This window comes from Carcharodon carcharias, chromosome 7 (assembly GCF_017639515.1).
Source record: "Carcharodon carcharias isolate sCarCar2 chromosome 7, sCarCar2.pri, whole genome shotgun sequence".
Classification (NCBI taxonomy): Eukaryota; Metazoa; Chordata; class Chondrichthyes; order Lamniformes; family Lamnidae; genus Carcharodon; species Carcharodon carcharias.
The window spans coordinates 4857085-4881092 of record NC_054473.1 but is presented as its reverse complement, the minus strand read 5'-3'; the positions used below and the strand labels follow the sequence as shown (position 1 = coordinate 4881092).

The 24008-nt window shown below is 47.6% G+C and overlaps 1 protein-coding gene across 7 annotated transcripts in view; it reads left to right on the top strand.

Annotated features, from left to right (window-relative positions):
* The first annotated feature begins 7433 nt into the window (after positions 1-7433).
* usp19 (ubiquitin specific peptidase 19) overlaps positions 7434-24008 on the top strand; it is a 138393-nt gene continuing 121818 nt past the window's right edge. For 6 of the 7 annotated variants that reach the window (XR_005943625.1, XM_041192579.1, XM_041192578.1 and 3 more), the window contains exons 1-3: positions 7434-7639; positions 8994-9112; positions 23524-23817. Coding sequence is in view for 5 of the 7 variants with exons in the window: in XM_041192579.1 (XP_041048513.1) it covers positions 23679-23817 (139 nt within the window). In the remaining 2 variants the exon portion in view is untranslated. The remainder of the gene's footprint in view (positions 7640-8993; positions 9113-23523; positions 23818-24008) is intronic. The other variant, XM_041192580.1, reaches the window with a different exon arrangement.

Genomic DNA, 24008 nt, shown 5'->3' with positions numbered 1-24008 from the left:
TGTAGTGTTTATGGATTTGCTGAGTTCTCCAGGAGAAAATGTGAGCAAAAGTACATCAATGCCACCAGAATGGGAAGAGAAGAGCATGAGTAAGCCTTGTGTGACTCTTCATGGACTGCAGGAGATTGGCACTGTCGGAGCAGTGAATCTCGAGCATGCTCCACTTTGAGAAATTCAGGAGCATGTTGTATTCCTATGGAGGCTGAAGAAAGATGCTATTATAGTTTGAAACAGTAACAGTATTGAGGCAAATAGCAGCTGTTAGAACAGGATAGTGATGCATCGGTCAAACAGCACAGAATGTACTTGGTCACTGTCACTGCTGTTTCATAATGGTTAGATTGGGTAGTACTTTCTTATTCCACTTTGTCTTTTTAGTACACTATCAATATATAGAATTTTCAATTCTAGAGACTAAGGCCAGAATTTTCCAGGTCCAGCAGTTTCTGCCGGATTTGTGCTCAGACCAGCACACCATTGCTCTAGCCATTGGTGCATTCCAGCAGTGGCTAGCTGAGAGGGGGATAGAGAACCTTGACCTCCTTCCAGATGCCCCTTCTCCTCAAGGAGTCAAGGAGGGGCCCTTGGGCACCCAAAGGAAGGAGAAGCACCAGCCAAACGCTCTGGGGCATCCACCCAGGAGTCCCCAAGGGTGACCTGCTGCTCCAAACCCCCTCTACCAGTGACCTCTTCAACTCTAGCAGATCAGGCCAAGGAGGGTGCACCTGCTCCTGAGCAGGAAACCCTTAACAGGCCTGGGCCCTGCAGGCCTCGAGCCACCAGACAATGTCTGCCAAAGTCATCTCAGACAGCAAGGCTTGGCAGTCACCATGCTGCCTTCACCTCTGCTGCGGATGCCGGAGCTGCACTCAGATGTAGCGGGAGGGTACAAAAAATTAAGAAGTTTTGAATGCACAACGGTGGCATGGGTGTTCATTCACTGTATATAACTCTTCACTATAGCAAATATAGTTCACATTTATCCCTCTCCTAGTCTCAGGTATTCAATGGCTAACTGATGTGATGCAAGGTTCCGCATTCATTCAAGGGTCCAAAATGAAACCCCCACCCCTATTAGCTCCCATCAGGATCCTCAGTTCCATTAACTCTCACTCGATCACATCACAGTGATTATAGCCTTCCTTTCCACATTTGTGACATTAACAAAGGCACTTCATATGTGAAAATGATGGCAGACAACACACCTGTGACACCTGGCTCTCAGGCAGACATTATTTGGCCTCAGGAGAATTGCTTATCAAGGTTAGTGATTATCATGATGCTGTTGCACTGAAGTCGGTAGTTTGTGGATGTAACAAGTATTTGCCACAGTCAATGTTAGAATCTTTTTTCCCAAGTGTACTTTGCAATGGCATTTATTTTACGACAGTGAATTTTTGGGAAAAGTTGTATTCATTGTTGAAAACCATTGGCTTTTATGCCTCCCTGCAGTGCGTTTTTGCCTCTGTATTTAAGACTGGATGTCATTAATTTCTTAGTTCCCACTCGCCCCACGCATGACCCTGAATGATGGAAGTTGATTCCACTCAGTGATATTGGAAATGTCTGCTAGAGGGGAATGAGAGTGTGATGTCAGAGGTGTGTGCTCATCCTGATTAAGCCGTCCACTTACTTACGAGGATCTTACTTTGTTCCTGAATGATTGTCCAGCATTGCTTCATGGCATCCCTCTGTAAAGGCACAGTACACAACTCTATATGGAATTCGTTGCTTGACTGTGCACTCATTGCCTTAGGGTAGATAGAAAGGCCTTTGTGAGATGGACAGCGTCGAGGACTGTATTGCTATGTAAGCGATGCTTCGGCACATCTTCTGAGTCCTCAGCAGTATCTTTGAAGGAAAGAAGTTGTCATTGACTGGTGTGTCAATACTGACTGGGCCATGTCTCTCCCAAATGGCAAGGCAATGCAGGATGGAGGCTTCCGACGAATGCAGGGTCATGAGTGTTTGCAAATAGTCAAACAACAGTCCTACTGACCTGCTCTTGGTGAGGACAACACAAACATAATTCACAGCTTTGGGTGCTTGATGTGGAGTAACAGGTCACTGTGTCCTGATATCCAAAGGCATATTGGGACTGCATTATCCATCTATGAGAACTGGCCTTTGGAGAGATGGTGCTGTCTGGATGTTGCTTCCACTTGAGACAGTCAAGTGCCAACCACTGACGAACGTTTTTCCTGTTAGTGATGCCTTGCTAAGCTGTTGTCATACTGGCATGAGCGCATCCATGTGTGCAATGGAATCTTGCCGCTTGATGGCTGCCATGCCCATTGACTTGTTGACGCCTTGGCTGAAAGGACTGCATGATGTGTGGTTGCTTAAGGTGCATTAGTGGAGTGCTGATCACTTTCCACAGCACCTTCCAAAGATGACCCATTGTTAGGGATGATGGTGATTTTTGCCATGATCATTGTGAGATTGATGACCTTTCCTGATGTGGTGACGTTGACAATGAAGGATTTGTTGTGTCCCCTGTACTGAAGCCTGAAAAGAATTTTGATTGTGAAAACTTGTCTTCACCTTATTTATTCCATTTGAAATCTTGTAGCTATGAAGTTGTCAAGGGCACATCTGCCATGTCATGCCCATGCAAAGGCATCCTCATGGTTCATCTGAATCCTTGCCCTCTTCAGATTCATCCCCTTCCAAGTCCTCCTCATCCGAGGAGATGTCTAGCTCCTCAATGTCTCCCTCTGGCAACACATCCCCCTTTGCAGAGCTAGACTGTGCAGGGCGTAACAAACAATGATGATTCATGACACTCTGTGGTGAGAATGGGAGAGCCCCTCTTGACCGGTCAAAACATAAGAAATGCATCTTTAAGAGGACAATATTTTGCTCTAATAAGGACCTTGTAGTGGAATGTGCAGTATTGTATCTCTCCTCAGATGCCAGGGAGCTCTCTAGGCCACATGTGTGCAGTCAATGGTGCCCTGCACTTGTGGGAAGCATTAGATCGCAGAAAATCCCAAAACTCTGGCAGCCTAGCTTGCTTCATCCATGCAGACCTCCCTTATGCATTTGGGTGTCCCCAGTGGAGCCCAGGAAGGATCTGTAAAAATGTTGAGTGTGGTGATAGCCTTCAGAACAACCAGCATTGGATGCCCTCCAAGTCTGTGAAGCGTGAGCTCCTCATTGAGAATGTAGCAAATGGGAGCTACCACATCCCTTAACAAGTGAAGGCTCCTGCAGCACTGTCTTTTGCGCATTTCCATGGATGAGCTTCGCCTTCTGTAGACCCTTGCTCAGGTCAAACATCTTCATGGATTTGGCCCCTCCTCGTCAGCATCTAGGACTTCCTGGGACCCCGCTGTGTCTTGATCCTCAGTGTGATGGTCTCACTGAGCTGTGCCAATTAGTGACGAGCCCTTCTTCTCCTCATTCTAATCATAGCTATCAACATGGCAGAGTTGCCTGCAGCCTGTATTCTCCACTCCTCCTTATTTCTGTGAATAGATACAATGGTAGTTCCACTTGAATGATCTCCATCCATATACATGGCAAGAATCCAGTCTCTAGCCCTTGACTCATCCTTGCATATGCATACCAAGGCCACGCCTTACAAGGTGATATCATCCTGGAGGACAGGTGTGACCAAGGTCACCCCTTACAGGGTGATATCATCCTGGAGGATGACAGGTTCCTGAGTTTTCCTTTCAGACCTAACTGCGCATTCACAATGAGAGTCTTAATTACGGTCAAAAGACCCATGTCCTATAAACCCCCAGTCAGGCTTCAATCCTCCGGCAGCCTTGACAATAAAAATCGATACTTAATCCTTGCACTTATGTTCTGACTGCAAGCAAGGTGCCTTGAATGCCATGACCAGTACACTGGGAACATTGAGGCTTGTAGGGTCCATGCTGCCTCTGCGCATCAGCTGCGGCCCTTGATTGTTTGATCCTACATCCATTCTCACATGCCTTTGCAAGGATCGGATGCCAATTAAGACCATATGCACCGCAGCATCTAAATGTAATGGATTCTCACCTAAATGTACAACATTAGTAAAGGAGCCAAGCTTGTTCATTGCGCATTACACCTTTGAGTCCAGCACTCAGCTGAGCCATGCTCTTCATTGTTTGAGCCACTTCAATTGGACAAAAACTGCTGTGCTAAACTCCTCCCACATGCCCAGAGACCCCTCCCCAATCTAATTCTAACTTGATTTGCAAACTGCGTCATTCTTAGGCGAATGTGAAAATGGTGCTGTTGACTTTTATGCCTGAGACCAGCTTTCAATCTCCCCCTATCAACCACTGGGTCCCTCATTCTCCTCCATACACACCACCTCCTAATTCCCCTTCCTCCAGTCACTATCCAGCCTCCCCATTAATCTTGACCCCATCATTGTTCATGTGGATATTCCTGTTCTTCCCTCTTGAATGCTTTAATGTTGATTACCCTCTGCCATTTGTTGACCCAACCCCTTCCCTTCTCAAGGCCACATGTACCCTTTTTGGGACCATCCGCATGAGACCATCCAGTACCCCCCATGACTTTTCAGCTACAGACTTACATGATGCAGATGCCTTCCCTGAATGTTACTGTGCCCTCTGCCTCATAATATCACGACTTGCATCCCAATGACCAAATGCCTTAGGTAACTGAACCTCCTTGAGTCCTGCCTCTGTCTCACCCTCCCCTTTTGTGTTCCACATACCCCAAACACCCCATTGTCCTGCCTCCATCGCAATCCTCTCTGCTGATTTTACCTCCTGTGCCCAGTCTTGGAGCAGCTTGTGCTCCAGGCACCCGATATTTCATAGCCACAGTCTTAAAGGAAAGTGAAAGTAGCATCCACTGCCCTTCAAGTCGTGGATGAACTGAAACTCGCCAGGTGTGTGCCACATGTACACAGTCATGAAACAGACTGTTCTGATTATCCGCTAGCGGGGCACTTAATTTGGAGGGGAACGTAATTCTAGCAAGTTGGCCTTTTAATGAGCCTTCATTAAATGCAAATGAATGCAAATTTGTTCCCGCCATAGATCAGCGGAAAACTCGTCCTGCCTTTAACCTGCCATTAAAGTTGAAAGAACGAAATTCCAATAGGAAAATGCATTTTTCCATCATGCTAAATTTAGTGCTCCCACCCGCCACAATTCCCACCACTGGCGGGAGCAGAAAAATCTGTCCATAGAGTCATTGAATCTTACAACACAAAAAGAAGCCATTCAGCCCATCATGGCTGTATTGGCTCTTTGAAAGAGCTATCCAATTACTTCCATTCCCCCTGGTCTTTCCCCATAGCCCTGTGAATTTTCCCTTTTCAAGTATTTCTCCAACTCCCTTTTTAAAAGTTACTATTGAATCTCCTTCCTCCACCCTTTCAGAAACTATGGTCCAGATCACTACATCACTGCATGAAAACTGTTGTCTCTAGTTCTTTTGCCAATTGCCTTAAATGTGTGCCTTCAGGTTACCAATTATCCTGCCATAGGGTACAGTCTGCCCTTTTGTCTAAATCCAGATTGTCTATCTAATCACCCTCTATCAAATTTTATCTTAAATGTTCCTGCTGTAAGGAAAACTACCCCAGTTTCTCCAGGTTTCTTCACATGACTGAAGACCCTGATCCCTGGTATCATTCTGGTAAATTTCCTCTGCATCTTCTCTAAGACTTTGAGATCCTTCCTAAAGTTCGAATGTACACTATACTCCAGCTGAGGCCTCATCAGGTTTTTTTTAAAGAAGATTTGGCATAACTTTCTTGCTTTTATACTCTATGGGCTGAGATTTCCTAAAGACAGGTATCAGGAGTCAGGAATTTCCTGATTCCGCGATCCCATCGCCATCCTGAAAGGGCTCACCTGCCCAATATTCGTATCAGGGAGGCAGGCATGGGTTGGAGATGGGCCTGCCACCTCCAAAGGGCCTAACAGCCATGAATACAACAAGGCCAATGACCCAGTAAACAGTGGGAGGCACATCGTCTGCAAAGGTCGGCCCAACTCCATCAAAATTGCAAAGGGGTCTGAAATGCCCAACGCAGCATTGGAGCAGGCAAGTGCAGGAGTACCATTCACTACCCATAACCTTATCCTGTGCTGGCAAAATCTGCCAGAGATGGGAATGGGGGCATGAACCCTGGAACTGAGTCCCACCCGCCATTTTTAAAACCTTCCACCCTCTGTTAGGACATGGATGGAGGTATATAGAAGTCCAGCCCCTATGCCATGGTTTATAAAGCCAAAGATCCCAGATGCATTTTTTCCCCTCAATCACCCAAAACTCTCAGTTCCTGGACTCCCTTTAGAAAGGCGCCAATTGGTTTATATTTACCTTTCCTTATTCTCCTGATCAAAGCGACTCTTTCTACACTCTCACACTCCCGGTCTGTTACTATCCTTCTCACTGTTTACTACATTTCTGCGTAATGCCCCGTACAGCCAAGCCCAGGTCACAGATGTCCATCAGGGAGACAGGGCACCAGGACGAGTCGGCACTTTACGGACTTCCGGACCGAATATTGAGTTCAACAACTTTAGATCATGAACTCCCTCCTCCATCCCCACCCCCTTTCCGATCCCCCCCCCCCTCCTCCTTTTTGTTTTTCCCAATAATTTATAGAGATTTTTCTTTTCCCACCTATTTCCGTTAATTTGAAATGTACTTCCACCCATTGTTTTATCTCTGCCTTTTAGCCTATTTCGATTCCTTCCCAACCCCATTAGGGCCATCTGCCACTAGCTTGCTACCCTTAATGTCACCTATTAGCACATTCCTTAGGTAATATCACCACCTTCAACACCTCTTTGTCCTTTTGTCTGTGACATCTTTTGGTTATCTCCACCTATCACTGGCCCTCTATCCAGCTCTACCTGTCCCACCCCACCCCCACCCTTAAACCAGCTTATATTTCATCTCCCTTCTCTTTTTCCTTAGTACTGTTGAAGAGTCATGCGGACACGAAATGTTAACTGTGTTCCTCTCCGCAGATGCTGCCAGACCTGCTGAGTTATCCCAGGTATTTTTATTTTTGATTTGTTTCATTACCTCACACCTTCGCTCGGGACCAAGGCGATTCCAACTGAAAAACACGTGCCCGGCCGAACCCGCGCTTCCGGCTGACCCCGCCTACAGGCTGCGCGCGCACCGTCCCGGCCCACCCCGCCCCCCCCCCCCCCCCCCCCAGCTCCCCGGGCCCCGGGCTGCGCGCGCACAGCCCAGGCCCCGCCCCGGGCTGCGCGCGCACTATCCAGGCTCCTCCTCCTCCACCACCACCACCACCACCACCACCCGCCCCCGCCGTGTGATGATCCCCGAGCTCGCGCAGCGACTCTTCAGGCAGTGACGTATTTCCTGCCACCGGAAGTTTGGGATTGTCCGCCTCTCCAAGCCGAGTCCAGGCCGCCTGCACACCCCCCCCCCGCCCCCCCCCCCCCACCACCCCCTTCCCACCCCACCCCCCCCTCAACCGGCACCGACACCGGGGAGAAGCCGCCCGCCCCGACCGGCATCGATACCGGGGAGGCCGAGGCCCGGACACATATCGTGGGCCTTGGAGCTGAGCTGAGCTGAGCCCCGGCCCGGACGACCCGGGGACGCCGCTGAGCCACAGGCCGGGTGTCCGGGCCCGAGGGCCAGGAATCAGCGGAGCCCAGAGCTGGAGGTAGGAGGCTCGAAGGCAACAGTTCAGGGAAAAGATTCCAGGGTCCCGAGGTCACCGAGTCGGAGGGGGGGGGGCGGTCCCGGGGTCACCGGGTCGGGGGGGGGGGGGCGGTCCCGGGGTCACCGGGTCGGGGGGGGGGGGGGCGGTCCCGGGGTCACCGGGTCGGGGGGGGGGGGCGGTCCCGGGGTCACCGGGTCGGGAGGGGGGGCGGCGGTGGTCCCGGGGTCACCGGGTCGGGGGGGGGGGCGGTCCCGGGGTCACCGGGTCGGGGGGGGCGGCGGTGGTCCCGGGGTCACCGGGTCGGGGGGGGGTGGCGGTCCCGGGGTCACCGAGTCTGGTGGGGGGGGGGGGGGGGGCGGTCCCGGGGTCACCGAGGTCACCGAGTCTGGGGGGGGGGGGGGGCGGTCCCGGGGTCACCGAGTCTCGGGGGGGGGGGGGGGGGGGGGTGGGGCCCGGGGTCACCGAGTCTGGGGAGGGGGGGTAGTCCCGGGATAATCGGGGAGGGAGGGTGGGGGCAGTCTCGTGGTCACCGGGTCGGGTGGTCCCATGGTTACCGGATGGGGGCCGTCACTGGGTCGGGGGAGGGCGGTACCGGGTCAGGGGTGGTCACCGAGACCGGGGGGGGGGTGGGTGGGTGGGGGTTCTCGGGGTCACCGGGTTGGGGGGTGGTCACTGAGTCGAGGGGGGGTTTCCCAGGGTCATGGGTCCCATGAGGGCGAGTTTATAGTCTCCTGGGGATAGTGGGGTCTGGGGGTTACAGTGTCCCAGGGGGGTTGGGGGTATGGTCGGGTACAGTGTCCTGGGGGCTTTGTGGTTACAGCACCTGGGGCGATTTGGGTGGGAGGGGAACAGGGAATGCGAGGTGACAGCGTCTGGTGGATGGGGTTGGGGTGGCTTACACTGTCCCAATGGGTTATAATGTACAGGGCCTGCAGACAATTAACAGTGCAGCAGCCAATGTCAGTCTCTCAACCAACACCACTGGAACCAGATTACCTGTTGATTTCATTGCTATTTGGATGGACTCACTGTGTGCAACTCGGTTCCTATGTTTCGCCACTTCCCATTGCTTTAACGGACCAGCTGATGTTTCCTGCCTGTAAAATTATTCTGTTCCCATATTCAGACACTCAGTGAAGCCAAGTGGCTTCACCCCCCACTCTTCACAGTAGCATCCTCTTGTAAGTGTACTGGGTTCACATTGGATAAGCACTTCGCTTGAGGATTGTTGGTTATTTTCTAGGTTACTCCTAGATCTGTATTTCATTTTAGAATCAGCGGAAGGATAGTTTTGTAGCTGTTTGTTCTTCCCCTTATCATCCTAACTCAGTTTCTTTAATTTTTGTTTTTCTAGGTTAATGTGAGCTTGAATCTGCCTCATTGTCCAATGGTTACTGTTTAATATGTTTCACTGTTCCCAATTTATGAATAGCAGACCCCACAGCCTGAACCACAGTTAAATTGCTGACTGAAGTAAGTTTTCCCTTTCACCTAAGAATGTTTTTCAGATGTGATGTTTATAAATTCTCTTTTTGTACTGAACAAAGTGTCAGTACATTAAAGAGCAGAGATCCGCAGGAGTACATGCTGGCATTAACATTTGCTGCTTCTGTACGACCCTGCTCATGAACCAGTTGTAGTGAGTGTGTGGGGAGCAAAAGTTTGATTCTGCTTTTGATATATAAAGAAAGACTTGCATTTCTGTTCGGCTTTTCACAAACTCAGGATGTCCCAAAACACTTTGCTGCCTTTGAAGTGTAATCACTATTGTAATGTAGGAAGCACAGTGATACAGGCAGCTCCCCTATGACACAGTGAACTTCGAGTGTACTTTTGGTTTTGGGACAGTTATGAGAGGGTTTTTCTCTGACCATAAAAGCTCAGTTCCCCAACCAATACAGTTGTCACTAAAATAATAAATATCTTCATGCCAAATGCTCTCGGAACTTACAGACCAAGTGCAGTCAACATCTTATCACGTCAGGTAGTTCAGATCCTGTAACACTCTTGCCCTTTACCAGCAGTTATATTCCATTTCACTGGTGGTGGAGATAGTAGCAGAGTAATCATCCTTCAGTAATATAGTTTGTGTGGACAGGTGTAAGTAATTCAGTCTTTTAAGCACTATTTGATTAGATCCAATTTTTTAATTACTGACTTCAGAAAGTCCAGAGCAATGGGGTGTTTACAAAATGCAACAAACTGTGGGTGCTAGAATTCTGAAATAAAAATAGAAAATGCTGGAACAGGCCAGGCAGCATCTAAGGAGAGGGTAAAACAGGGTAGCTTAATATTTCAGGTCAATGACCTTTAGCGAGAGAGCAGGTCAAGGACCTGAAACTTTAATTTGCTTCCTTTCTTCAAGGATGCTACTTGCCTAACCAATGCTTTCAGTTTTTTGGTTTCTCATGCAACTAATTACTTCCTCAGAGGAGCTGAAAATAAATCTGGTAATTAACATTCTTTTCCTCATACACTCTCCCTGCTCCCCATCTAATCTGATACTGATGCACTGTTTCTTCTGCCAAAGTCACCAATTATCAGTTAGAGACTACCTTGCTATATTTCCAGCTCATAATCTCAGAAATAGCTGCACTGAGAAACTCTTTGCCAATCCGACTCCATTCTTGGTGGCTATGCCTTCAGCTGTCTAGGCCCTAAGCTCTGGAATTACCCCTTAAATCCCTTTGCGCCGCTACTTCTTCCTCCTTTAAGACAGTCCTTAAAACTTACCTCTTTGATCAAGCTTTGATCACTTGTCTTAATAACTGCTTATGAGGTTTGGTGTCATATTTTAAGATAATGCTTCCGTGAAGCACGATAGGATGGCTTGCTGTGTTGAAGGTGTTATTAAAATTAAAATGCAAGTTGTCGACATTCTTGTCTAAAATGCACTGTCATTCCATGTGTCCCTCTAACCATCTTGTTTTAATTACCTTAACTGACAGCATTGTGCAATGCATTCTAGAACCACCCATACTGTTCCAATGCATTATTCAGGTGTTGCAGCGATGCCAGTGTTATACCTTCAAACAATAACTAGGTAGTGTGAAATGTCAGCCCAGCTGCGGGAAAGTAGATGGAGCATCTCCAAGCACATTGCCCCTGCAGGGGTGTGGTACAAGGTTCAGTTTACAGGTGTGCAAAGGCAGACTTAGCCTAAAAAATAACATGCGTGATGGGTGTGTAACCATTCGATCAGCAAGGAATGAAAGAGAAATTCACGAAAGTTGATCTGAGGCAAATAGTTAATTGCAGTGAAGTGTTCAAATTACAGTGCAGAATTCAAGGCCAGAACTTTTTCACCAAAGATAATTGAGTTGCGATAATTGTTACAAGGGAGGGCTGTTGGAGCAAAAAAGGTAGGTTCAATAACCAACTCCATGCATTTCTGGTTAGTGAAGAGATTAATAGAAGGCGAGTAGGGGTTTCACCCACACAGTGAAAAGAGTAGTTTCAGATAAATTGTCTTTTGATGTTCCAATAAGTTCCTATGTGGTTCAGTCTCCTGTACATATATGATCTGCAAAGATGTTGGACTGTTTGAATTGGCTGCAATTTATACTGTAGCTGCTGTTGTCTTTTCTCCTGTTTGATTTCCATGTTGTCCATTTGGTTCTAGCTAACAAAGTGTAGCTTTACAGAATTAGCTTCAAAATCTCTATTAAATTGGACTGAGATCCCTAATCTCCTGTCTAGAACAAGGGGCCACAATCTCAGGATACAGGGTAGACCATTTAGGACTGAGACAAGGAGAAACTTCTTCACTCAGAGGGTGCTGAACCTGTGGAGGCCAAGTCACTCAATATATTTAAGAAGGAAATAGTTTCCTGGACTCTAAAGGCATCAGGGAGTATGGTGGGAGTGCGGGAGTACGGCAGTGAGTTAGAGGATCAGCTATGATCATATTGAATGGCGGAGCAGGCTCAAAGGGCTGAATGGCTTACTCCTATTTTCTATGTTGCTATGTCCAACCTACTTTTGAAATGATTGTGGTATGTAACTCATTGCTCTGGCTCAACAGGGGAAATTAGATGATGGGAATAGCATGCAGGATGCTGCTCTTCCAATGGTGCGATTGGATCTTTTACATCCATCTGTTTTAAAGGAACTTAAGCTGAAATTTGGCATTGCCAAATCACTATTTTTCCATTTATCTTGATATTTTCTACCTTGTTGACTGAGTGTCTCTGTCCCAGTAGGCTCAGTGGTTGAGTATATTCAAGACTGGAAGCAATATGCTTGTGGGCATTAAAGGCATGAAATGATATGGGGACAGGAAAGTGGAGTTGTGGTAGAAGAACAGCCATGATCTTACTGAATAATGGAACAGGCTTGAGAGAGTTCAAAGGTTCAGATGACAGACTGCAGGAACAAAGATTGGGCAAGTTGCGGACATCATCTGACTGCTTTCCAACAGTCTTCAGTTCATTTGCTTTGTCATAATGGGAGCTGGAGTGAAAATCTCTTGCACAAATTCAAAATTTAATTTTTATGTTGTGACAGTGACTTTGAGGGTCAAACATCTGGAGAAACGTATGTTCTTGTTTAGATTGTCTACATAGGGCCTCATACAAGGCACAAGTCTGCCATGGTGCATAGATATGGCAGGTGGGAGAGAAAGTGGACTTCAGTGTGACTGGTTCACAGGTTTGAAATGGGGGGGCAGTAATGTCACTGTACTAGTCTTCCCGAGAACCAGGGAACATGAGTCCAAATCCCACCATGGCAGCTTGTGAATTAACTTCAATTAATTCATAAAAAGTCTGGAATTGAAAGCTAGTCTCTGTAATTGTGACCATAAAACTATCAATTGTCGTCTGCGGTAGGTGGTGAGGGAAAAACGCACTTGACCTCATCCTCAACAAACTGCCTGCTGCAAATGCATCTGTCTATGACAGCATTGGTAGGACTGACCACTGCATAGTCCTTGTGGAGACGAAGTCCCCCCTTCGCATTGCGGATACCCTCCATCGTGGTGTGTGGCACCACCACTTCTAAATGGAATAGATTTTGAATAGATCTAACAACTCAAGACTGGGCATCCATGAGGTCTTGTGGGCCAGCAGCAGCAGAATTGTACTTGGACACAACCTGTAACCTTATGGACCGGCATATCTCCCACTCTGCCATTACCACCAAGCCAGGGGATCAACCCTGGTTTGATGAAGAGTACAGGAGGGCATGCCAGGAGCAGCACCGGGCATACCTAAAAATGAGGTGCCAACCTGTGAAGCTAAAACACATGACTACTTGCGTACCAAACACCATAAGCAACAAGTGATAAACAAGAACTCAGCGTTCCCACAACCAATGGATCAGATCTAAGCTCTACAGTCCTGTCGCATCTAGTGGTGAATGGTAGTGGACAATTAAACAACTCACTGGAGGAGGAGGCTCCACAAATATCGCCATCCTCAGTGATGGAGGAGCCCAGCACATCAGTGCAAAAGATAAGGCTGAAGCATTTGCTACAATCTTCAGCCAGAAGTGACGAGTGGGTGATCCATCTCGGCCTCCTCTGGAGGTCGCCATCATCACAGATACCAGGTTTCAACCAATTCGATTCGATTCACTCCACGCAATATCAAAAGAAGGTTGAAGGCACTGGATAGTGTAAAGTTTATGGGCCCTGAAAGTATTCCGGCAATAGTACTGAAGAGTTGTGCTCCAGCACTTGCTGTGCCCCTAGCCAAGCTGTTCCAGTACAGCTACAACACTAGCATCTACCCAGCTATGTGAAAAATTGCCCAGGTATGTGCTGTACACAAAAAGCTGGAAAAATCCAACCCAGTCCATTATCGCTCCATCAGTCTACTCTCGATCATCAGTAAATGTAATGGAAGGGGTCATCAACAATGCTATCAAGCGGCACTTGCTTAGCAATAACTTACTCACTGATGCCCAGCTTGGGTTCTGCCAGGGCTACTCAGTTCCTGACCTCATTACAGCCTTGGTTCAAACATGGACAAGAGAGCTAAACTCCCGAGGTGAGGTGAGAGTCACTCCTTTGACATCAAGGCACCATACCGAGTATGGCATCAAGAAGCCCTAGCAAAACTGGAGTCAATGGGAATCGGGGAAAACACTCCCCGACTGGTTGGAGTCATACCTAGCACAAAGGAAGATGGTTGTGGTTGTTGGAGGTCAATCATCTCAGCTCCAGGACATCACTGCAGGACTTCCTCGGGGTAGTGTCCTCGGCCCAACCACCTTCAACTGCTTCATCAATGACCTTCCTTCCATCATAAGGTCAGGAGTGGGGATGTTCACTGCACAATATTCAGCACCATTCGCGACTCCTGAGATACTGAAGCAGTCCATGTCCAAATGCAGCAAGACCTGGACAATATCCAGGCTTGGGCTGACAAGTGCCAGGCAATGGCCATCTCTAACAAGAGAGAATCCAACCATTGTCCTTTGATGTTCAATGGCATTACCATCACTGAATCCCCCACTATCAACACGCTGGGGGTTATCATTGACCAGAAACTGAACTGGACTAGCCATATAAATATTGTGTCTACAAGAGCAGGTCAGAGGCTGGGATTTGAGCGATGAGTAACTCACCACCTGGCTCCCTGAAGCCCGTCCGTCCATCTACATGGCACAAGTCAGGAGTGTGATGGAATACTCTCCACTTGCCTGGATGAGTGCAGCTCCCACAACACTGAAGAAGCTAGACACAACCCTGGACAAAGCAGCCCTCTTGATTGGTACCACATACAAACATTCACTCTCCGCCACCAGTGCACAGTAGCAGCAGTGTGTACCATCTACAAGATGCATTGCAGGAATTCACCAAGGCTGCTTCGACAGCACCTTCCAAACCCACAACCATTACCATCTAGAAGGACAAGAGCAGCAGACACATGGGGAACACCAATGCTTGGAAGTTCCACTCCAAGTCACTCACCATCCTGACTTGGAAATATATCGTTGTTCCTTCACTGTCGCTGGGTCAAAATCCTGCAACTCCCTTCCTAACAGCACAGTGGGTGTACCTACACCACATGGAGTGCAGCGGTTCAAGAAGGCAGCTCACCACCACCTTCTCAAAGGCAACTAAGGATATGCAATAAACGCTGGCCCAGCCAGCAAAGCCCACATCCCGTGAATTAATTAAAAAAAAGCCTGTTCGCTAATGCCTTTATCTAGCCTGGCCAATGTATGTGACTCAAGACCCAAAGTAATGTGGTTGACACTTAACTGCCCTGTGAGTAGCCAGCCCCCTACTTCAGCGATGCCCAATTCCAGAAAAGAATGCGAATGAAATGGGATCCAAAATTGTGTTGTGACTGTGTCCATTTGATCCAGAAAGCGCCATTATAAGATTGAACTGGGTGATCTTTAGCTGACTCGTCTGAAGCATATGGTTGTAGATTTGGTGAAGTGCATTGGGGTCTAATGCTGATTGTCGGACAGTGATATGAAATAGAAAGCAGCCTGCTTCATGCAGGCTCCGACTCGTGCTGAATCTGTTCCGAGTGCTGTTGCTGAGGTACCTGATGAACGGAATGTATGTAGTCTGTATTATGAAACATGGTCCTCTATGTAAGGCATGGCAATTTCCATGGAAATTTTGGATTCTTTTTCTTTCATGGGATGTGGGCACCGCTGTCAAGTCCAGCATTGTGTTGCCCATCCCTAATTGTCCTTGAACTGAGTGACTTGCTAGGCCTTTTCAGAGGGCAGTTAAGAGCCTGCCACAGTTGTTGTGGATCTGGAGCGACACGTAGGCCAGACCAGGTAAGGACGGCAGATTTCCCTAAAGAGCATTAGTGAACCAGATGGGTTTTTACAACAATCGATGGTAGTTTCATGGCACCATTACTGAGATTAGCTCTATATTCCAGATTTATTAATCGAATTTAAGCTCTACCAGATGCCACGGTGGGACAGGAGCCCACATCCCAGAGCATTGGGCTGGGCCTCCAGTTTACTAACCCAGTGATATTACCACTATGCCACCATGGGCAATTAGGGATGGGGGCAACAAATGTTGGCCTTGCCAGCGGCATTCACATCCCATGAATGAATTTAAAAAGTTACATAAATGGATTTTTAACAAAAGTAGGATTACCGTGTTTTTCTGACAGCAAATATGTGTCAATGAATATTCGAATGCATTGTAAGGTTGTGTTTCTGGTACCCGCAGTTCAGGTGTCATGGCCTGAGGGAAATGTGTTGTTTGCATTATATTGCACACCTGGGCACTTGCATGTCTATATATTTTGGTAGTGAGAACAGAGAAGTGCAGCGAACCATAAGAAAAGATTGTGAATGGAGGAACTTGGCGTGTGAAAAGTTGCAGAGCTTTTTGTTTTGCCTGAGAAGTTTAAGGGCTTTCCTGGTAGATGTCTTCCGGATTAGAAAGATGATATAAAGAAGTTTCCACTGGTTAGCAAGATGTAATGAGAGCTTCGAGGTGACTCTTTAGGTGGGGGATACTGCAGAGAACTCACCAATGCAGTTGCAATGGAGACTAACCTGCCCAGTGAGTAGGGCGCAGGCAGTGTGTCCTGCCAGAATAATGGTTGGAGCAAAAGCTGAGAACTATGACAGTGCATGTAATGCCATTTGGCAGTCCGGTTCTGCAGTTTGTTAGCTGCCCAAGTTCCCTTCAAGTTTGGCATTTGTGCCCAAATATATGTGTTAGTCTAAGCCTTTAAAGTCTGCTCAAACCTTACTTAACCCTTTTAAAGGTGCAACAATGGGTCAGTGAGCGAGTCCTATTGCACCAGTAAGAGGCTAATGTTACTGAAATAATCATAATATCAGGCAAAGCCTAGCATTAATCAGTGTTAGCATGGTTTAATCATAACTATACACTCCTTTCTGGACATGGGGATTCCTGTTAGAGAATTCCTGTTAGATAGCGATAGGTAGAGTTGCATCCAGAGGCAACTGTTTGCCCGATCGCTATCGTTGTATTCATTTTTCTTCCTCATTGTGTTTATAAATAGACTTGGTATGTTTAAAGGAGAGTATTGCTTGGTATGCACACTTGTTGAATGGCTTGTATTTGAGTAGAGTGTTTTAATTTGTGCTCAAGTTAAGAGATAATAGTTCCTGAGAAATGGCACATTGAAGTTACAGAACAATTAAACTAAATTAACAAAATCAGGGACAAAGTGAAAGGTAGCCCCTTAAAGGGAAACTGCAAAAGCAAAAGACAAAATTTAAAGTAAACTTAAGCATTAAACCAAAATGTGATTATAGGGGTCAATAAAGCACCCCAGTCCCTGTGGTACCCACCGAGCATGGAACATCTCGACAGTGCCGGCGGACACCGTGTGCTTCCTCTCCAGGGATACCCTGCAAACGTAGCTGCAGAAGAGGGGCAGACAGGCCGGATGACCCCCTCGATCGCCCACTGCCTGGACCTGTTGATAGCCGACTTGACCAGACCCAGGAGCATGTTCATGAGGAAGCCCTCTTCCATTACTGATCCTCTCCACACTGGGTGCACATAGATAAGGAATGTGGGACTGAAGTGCAAACAAAACAGTAAAAGGTTTTTCAGATAACTGAAAAGGGAGTGCAGCCTATAACACCCTACATATGCATGGACCTCGGACTCCATAAGGCCACAAAAAATGCAGGCATTTTGGAAGTCCATGAATGGATACATCCTGCGATTGTATGGGACTGCTGTGTGCAACACTGTCCACCGAAGCCCCCGACAGTAACGGAAAGGATGCCCCCATAGAGGGCCCTCCACTGGGGACCTCCGCCGTTGGGCGGCAGCAAGACGTACCAGGGCATGTCCAGGTGAGGATTTGAAGCAGCAGCCCTAAAGGGCACGGAGGCATTTCCACAAGGCAACTCTGGTTGCGGAGGGTTCGGGACTTGGGGCCAACCTGAAATTCTGTCGGAACAGGGGTACACGCGAATGGAAAGCCACTGCGCACCTGTGTGTGCTCAAGACCATCTATGACGTCGGGGCCAAGCACAAACGTCCTGAGCTCATCGTTGACATTGTCCATGAGCTGGATGTCCCTGTCCATGAGCTGGATGTCCACTGTCGCATGCTGTGCCAACTCCTGTGGAAGCATCCAGCCCACTCCTCTGCCACCCAGTACGTCCCCGATCCTGGTCACCTCAGCAGCCACAGCCCTCCTCTCTGCCAGCCACCAAAATTGGTGGAGATGCAAATTCCTGAGCTGCGGCTCTCAGACGATAGCCACTACTCCTGACAGCAGAGAGCTGCAGCGCAAGGCTACCGTGTTCCAGACTTTGATCAGGTCCTGGTAAAACATGAGCAACACCTGCAAGGAGACACGAAGGCCCCTCTGTTCTACAAACAGGAGCTGCACGTCATAATTCAGGCCGTGCATCTGGCAGAAAAAATAGGTTGCCAGGGCACAACATCTCGGAGGGGGCTTGATGTAAAGATATCGCTGCAGGGCCTGAAGGCAGAAACTCGCCACCTGGGTATATAGGCACATCAGCGCCTGACCACCCTCCATAAGTGGGAGACTCAGAACCTCAGCAGCACTCGACCCCTGTAGGACAGCACACGGAGCAGTCCTGTCTAGTGCTGCAGGCAAGTGGTGACTTTGGCCTCCAGCTCCTGCCAATTTGCCGACCAGGATTCCTCAGCAGGGCAGAGATGGACTCCCAGGTAGAAGAGGCTGGTCCTGCTCCAGGTGAAAGGCCTGAGCTCCTCGGGTAGGGGATCCAGCTGCCACTGACCAACCAGGAGTCCGAAACACTTGCCCCAGTTGATTCTGGCAGAGAACGCAGCCGAGTAAATCTCTTGGCACCCGAGCACCCTCTGCAGGTCAGCCGGGTCAGTGAACGTGAGCAGCATGTCATCTGCGTAAGCCAAGAGGACCAGCCCGTGCAGAACCCATCCTGACAACTTACCCCACAAGAGGCACAGGAAAGGCTTCACGCTGATAGAATACAATTGGCCAGACGCACGCCTGCTGCAGCCCCTCCCAAAGCGAAGGGGCCCCGTTAACTTTAACTAGACACACTGCGGCAGCGTACAGAAGTTGGATCCGGGCGACAAAATGCGCCCCGAACCCGAATGCTCGCAGAGTTCCAAATAAATATTCACAATCCATTCCTATTGAACGTTGCCTCCTGGTTAAGAGACAGGAAGGCGCTTGACAGACCAGTCCTCTGGGACAGATGGATTATGTCCCGGACCAGATGAATGTTACCAAAGGTGGCCCAGCCTGGGACTGTGTAGGACTGGTCAGGGTGTTTGTATATGCGTGGAATAATCCAGAAGGCAACAAAATGCCACTATACATGACCACCTAGGTACATTGCTCATGACTAATGTGAATGCAGTTTCTTATATTAAATCGTCCTCACGGGCTGACAAACAAGATAACTATTGATGGTCATCGTAGAACCTGTGAAGTAAATTGGTATTAATATGACAACCTGTATCGTAGTTTTCACATCCTCAGGTTGCCCCTGAAGCACTTATAACCACAAAATACTTTTGCATTGAAGTCATTTGTAATATAAGCTCACACAAACAGCAATGTGATACTGACCAGATAATCTTTAATGACCTTTTAGTGATAATTTTAATAATTTCTGCTCCTGCAACATTACCTCTGGAGTCTCCCAAGGATCTACATTCGCCCCACTTCTATTTCACCTCTACATGCTACCTGTCAGCCGATCCATGCTACCTGTCAGCCGATCCATGCTACCTGTCAGCCGATCCATGCTACCTGTCAGCCGATCCATGCTACCTGTCAGCCGATCCATGCTACCTGTCAGCCGATCCATGCTACCTGTCAGCCGATCCATGCTACCTGTCAGCCGATCCATGCTACCTGTCAGCCGATCCATGCTACCTGTCAGCCGATCCATGCTACCTGTCAGCCGATCCATGCTACCTGTCAGCCGATCCATGCTACCTGTCAGCCGATCCATGCTACCTGTCAGCCGATCCATGCTACCTGTCAGCCGATCCATGCTACCTGTCAGCCGATCCATGCTACCTGTCAGCCGATCCATGCTACCTGTCAGCCGATCCATGCTACCTGTCAGCCGATCCATGCTACCTGTCAGCCGATCCATGCTACCTGTCAGCCGATCCATGCTACCTGTCAGCCGATCCATGCTACCTGTCAGCCGATCCATGCTACCTGTCAGCCGATCCATGCTACCTGTCAGCCGATCCATGCTACCTGTCAGCCGATCCATGCTACCTGTCAGCCGATCCATGCTACCTGTCAGCCGATCCATGCTACCTGTCAGCCGATCCATGCTACCTGTCAGCCGATCCATGCTACCTGTCAGCCGATCCATGCTACCTGTCAGCCAATCCATGCTACCTGTCAGCCAATCCATGCTACCTGTCAGCCAATCCATGCTACCTGTCAGCCAATCCATGCTACCTGTCAGCCAATCCAAGCTACCAAACCAAAAACAGAATTACCTGGAAAAACTCAGCAGGTCTGGCAGCATCGGCGGAGAAGAAAAGAGTTGACGTTTCAAGTCCTCATGATCGTTCAGAACTGTTCTGCTGAAGGGTCATGAGGACTTGAAACGTCAACTCTTCTTCTCCGCCGATGCTGCCAGACCTGAGTTTTTCCAGGTAATTCTGTTTTTGTTTTGGATTTCCAGCATCCACAGTTTTTTGTTTTTATCTTATTAATCCATGCTACCTGTCAGCCGATCCATGCTACCTGTCAGCCAATCATCCGAAAACAGATCAGATTCCGCATGAATGCTGACAACACTCAGCTCTATCTCACCATCAATTCTCTGGACTTTTCCACCGTACCTGATTTGTCATGCTGCTTGTCTGACATCTACTTTTAGATTAAAAATTTTCAGTAGAAGATATCCAAAATTGGATGAGCCTACTCTGCTTTTTTATTCTTCCTGCCAAAGTGAACAACTTCACATTTTCCTACATTATACTCCATCTGCCAGATTTTTGCCCACCCACTCAACCTATCTGTCTGCAACTTCCTTATGTCCTCTTCACAAGATACTTTCCTATCTGTCTTTGTGTCATCTGCTTGTCTAAGTCATTGGTATAAACAGTAAAAAGTTGAGGTCCCAGCATAGACCCCTGTGGGACTCCACTCATATCATCATGCCAATCACAAAAATACCCCATTTATGCATATTCTGCTTTCTGCCAGCCAGCCAATCTTCTATCCATGCTAATATGTTACCCCCTACATCATGAACTTTTATTTTCTGCTGCAACCTTTGACGTGGCACCTTATCAAATGCCTCCTGGAAATTCAAGTACAGTACGTCTGTCTACAGGCTCCCCTTTACCCACAGCGCATGTTACTGCTTCAAAAAACTCCAATAAATGAGTTAAACATGATTTCCCTTTCACAAAACCAAGCGCTGACACTTTCCGATTGCTTTGAGTTTCTCTGTGCCCAGCTGTCCTTAATGATCGAATCTAACACTTTCCCCACGACAGATGTCAAGCTAACTGGCCTATAGTTTTCCTGTTTTCTGCCTCCCTTCCTTCTTGAACTGTATTTGCTACTTCAGTCTGATGGAACCTTTCCACAATCGAGCAAATTTTAGAAAATTAATACCAACACGTCCACTACCTCATTAGCCACCTCTTTTAAGAACCTAGGATGAAGTCGATCAGAACCCAGAGACTTGTCAGCCCGCAGCTCCATCAATTTGCTCAAAACCACTTCCCTAGTGATTATAGTTTCACCGAGCTACTCTCTCCCTTACAACTCTTGATGTACAGCTATTATTGGAATGTATTTTGTATCTTTTTATCTTCTAAAATGGGAAATGCTGGAAACACTCGGCAGGCTTGGCAGCATGTGTGGAGAAAGAAACAGTTAGCTTAATTACCACTCCCTTTGTCTTGTGACTATGACATCTTTGTTATTTAACCTCTCCTGACCTCCCACTTCTCCCTGATCACTTGCTCCTCCCCCTCTTCAGCATAAAACCTATCACATTTCCAGCTCTCTTCTGCTCTGAAAAGTCATACAGACTCAATGTGTTAACTTTGTTTGTCTCTCTCCACAGATGCTGCCATTCCTTGGTTTTTCCAGTATTTCATGTTTTTATTTCCGATTTCTAGCATCCACAGTATTTTGCTTTTATTTATTTCACTATTTCAATGCTCTTCAGGTCAATCTGCCATCTTCTAGTCTACATAACTTGTGCTCAATTAAAACCCTGTCTCACTGTCTAATTCACTCCATATGCAGCAAGACCTGGACAATATCAAGGCTTGCGCTGATAATTGGCAAGTAACATTCATGCCACACAAGTGCCTGGCAATGACCGTCTCCCACAAGAGAGAATCCAACCATCATCCCTTGACATTCAATGGCATTACCATCACTGAATCCCCCACTATCAACAGTGGGGGTTACCATTGACCAGAAACTGAACTGGACTAGCCATATAAATACTGTTGCTACAAGAGCAGGTCAGAGGCTAGGAATCCTGCGATGAGTAACTTAGCGCCTGACTCCCCAAAACCTGTCCACCATCTACAAGGCACAAGTCAGGAGTGTGAGGGACTCCCCACTTGCCTGGATGAATGCAGCTCCCAAAACAGAAGCTTGACACTGTCCAGGACAAAGCAGTCTGCTTGATTGGCACCACATCCACAAACATTCACTCCCTCCGCCACCGATGCATAGTAGCAGCAGTGTGTACCATCTACAAGATGCACTGCAGGAATTCACCAAGGCTCCTTAGACAGCACCTTCCAAACCCATGACCAAGACCATCTGGAAGGACAAGGGCAGATAGATGGGAACACCACCACCTGGGTTCCTCTGCAAGTCATGCACCATCTTGACTTGGGAATATATCACTGTTCCTTCACTGTCGTGGGGTCAAAATCCTGGATCTCCCTGCCTAACAGCACTGTGGGTGTACCCACACCACATGGACTGCGGCTCAAGTTTCAAGGTCAAGAAGGCAGCTCATCGCCACCTTCTCGAGGACAATTAGAATGGGCATAAATGTTGGCCCAGCCAGTGACGCCCACATCCCGTAAAAGAATAAATAATTTTTTAAAACTGCAAATCACATTTGCTCATCACCCTGGTACTTGCTGGCCTTTGCTGTCTCCTGGCCCGACACAGCCTCAATTTTAAAATCCTCACCCTTGTCTTCAAATCCCTCCGTGGCCTTGCACCCTCCTATCTCTGGAACCTCCTCTATCCCTGCAAACCTGAGATAACTGCACTCTTTCAATTTTGCTTTCTCGTGCATCTCTGATTTTAATCACTCTATGCAAGCCATGCTTTCAGCTGCCTAAGCCCCAAGCTCTGAAACTCCTTCCCTAAACCACTCTGTCCCTCTACCTCTTCAATGATACTCGTTAAAATCTACCCCTGATCAAGCTTTTGACCATCTGTCCTGAGATCTCGTCCTGTGGCTTGATGTCAAAAATGTTTTTACGTACATTATTTTTATATATGTATGGAAATAGTATGTATATAAATGATATTGTTATTGGGACATTTTATTATGTTAAATGTGTTATATAAACATAAGTTGTTTTTGATTAGGGAATAAATATTGGTGAGAACACCGGAGTGGACTTTCTTCTTCCTCAAAGTGGTGCCATGGGATCTTTTACATCCATCTGAAAGCACAGACGAGGCCTCTTGTTATTGTCTAATCCGAAAGACTGTCAGTAGTGTCTGTCTAATTTGTGGAACTTGAACCCACAACCTTCTGTCTTTGAAGCGAGAGTGCTGCTCACTGAGCCATGACTGACACCAAATAGGCAGCAATGTTGACAAAGCCATGAGAAGCGAAGCTGTTCATGATGCAAACTGTTGTGGTTTTAATGATATTTCAAAAAAGTCTGGTGCTAACTGTTGAAAGACATTTTCAATTCTAGGAAATGATGAATAACTTGTCCATAACTCTTGTTACAGTCTGACTTTGTGTGTCTGGGCCAGTCTTTCATTTTTCAAGAACTCATCCATTCAGAGCCGCCAAAATAGCTGGGCCAGGCAAGAAACGACGAAATCCTGAGCCAGACCCCATTAGTGACGCAAGCAAAGCTCCCGTGTTGGCCAAGAAACTGAAAATGGCCAGCATGGCTGAGAACAGCAGGAAGAAATTGGGATGGAATCAGGAGGAGGCCACAAACAAGAAGAAACTGAAGGACAAAGTCAACCAAGAGAATAAGGACGGGAAGACTACTGTTGGTAGTGAGCCTAAGAAAGGTAAGGAGGTTTGAATCAGACAGATGGTCCTGTCTGAGTTGGGGGTCAGTGGTTTCTCACAGCGTGCCTTAGGGCTATGGTAGTGGTGATTGGTACTTGAGTGGAGGCCTGCAGCTTTTTACGTTTACCTGTTACGTTGGGGTGTTCAAGCTACGCCCTGGGCCGTGTTCAACTTTTATCTATGGCAACTT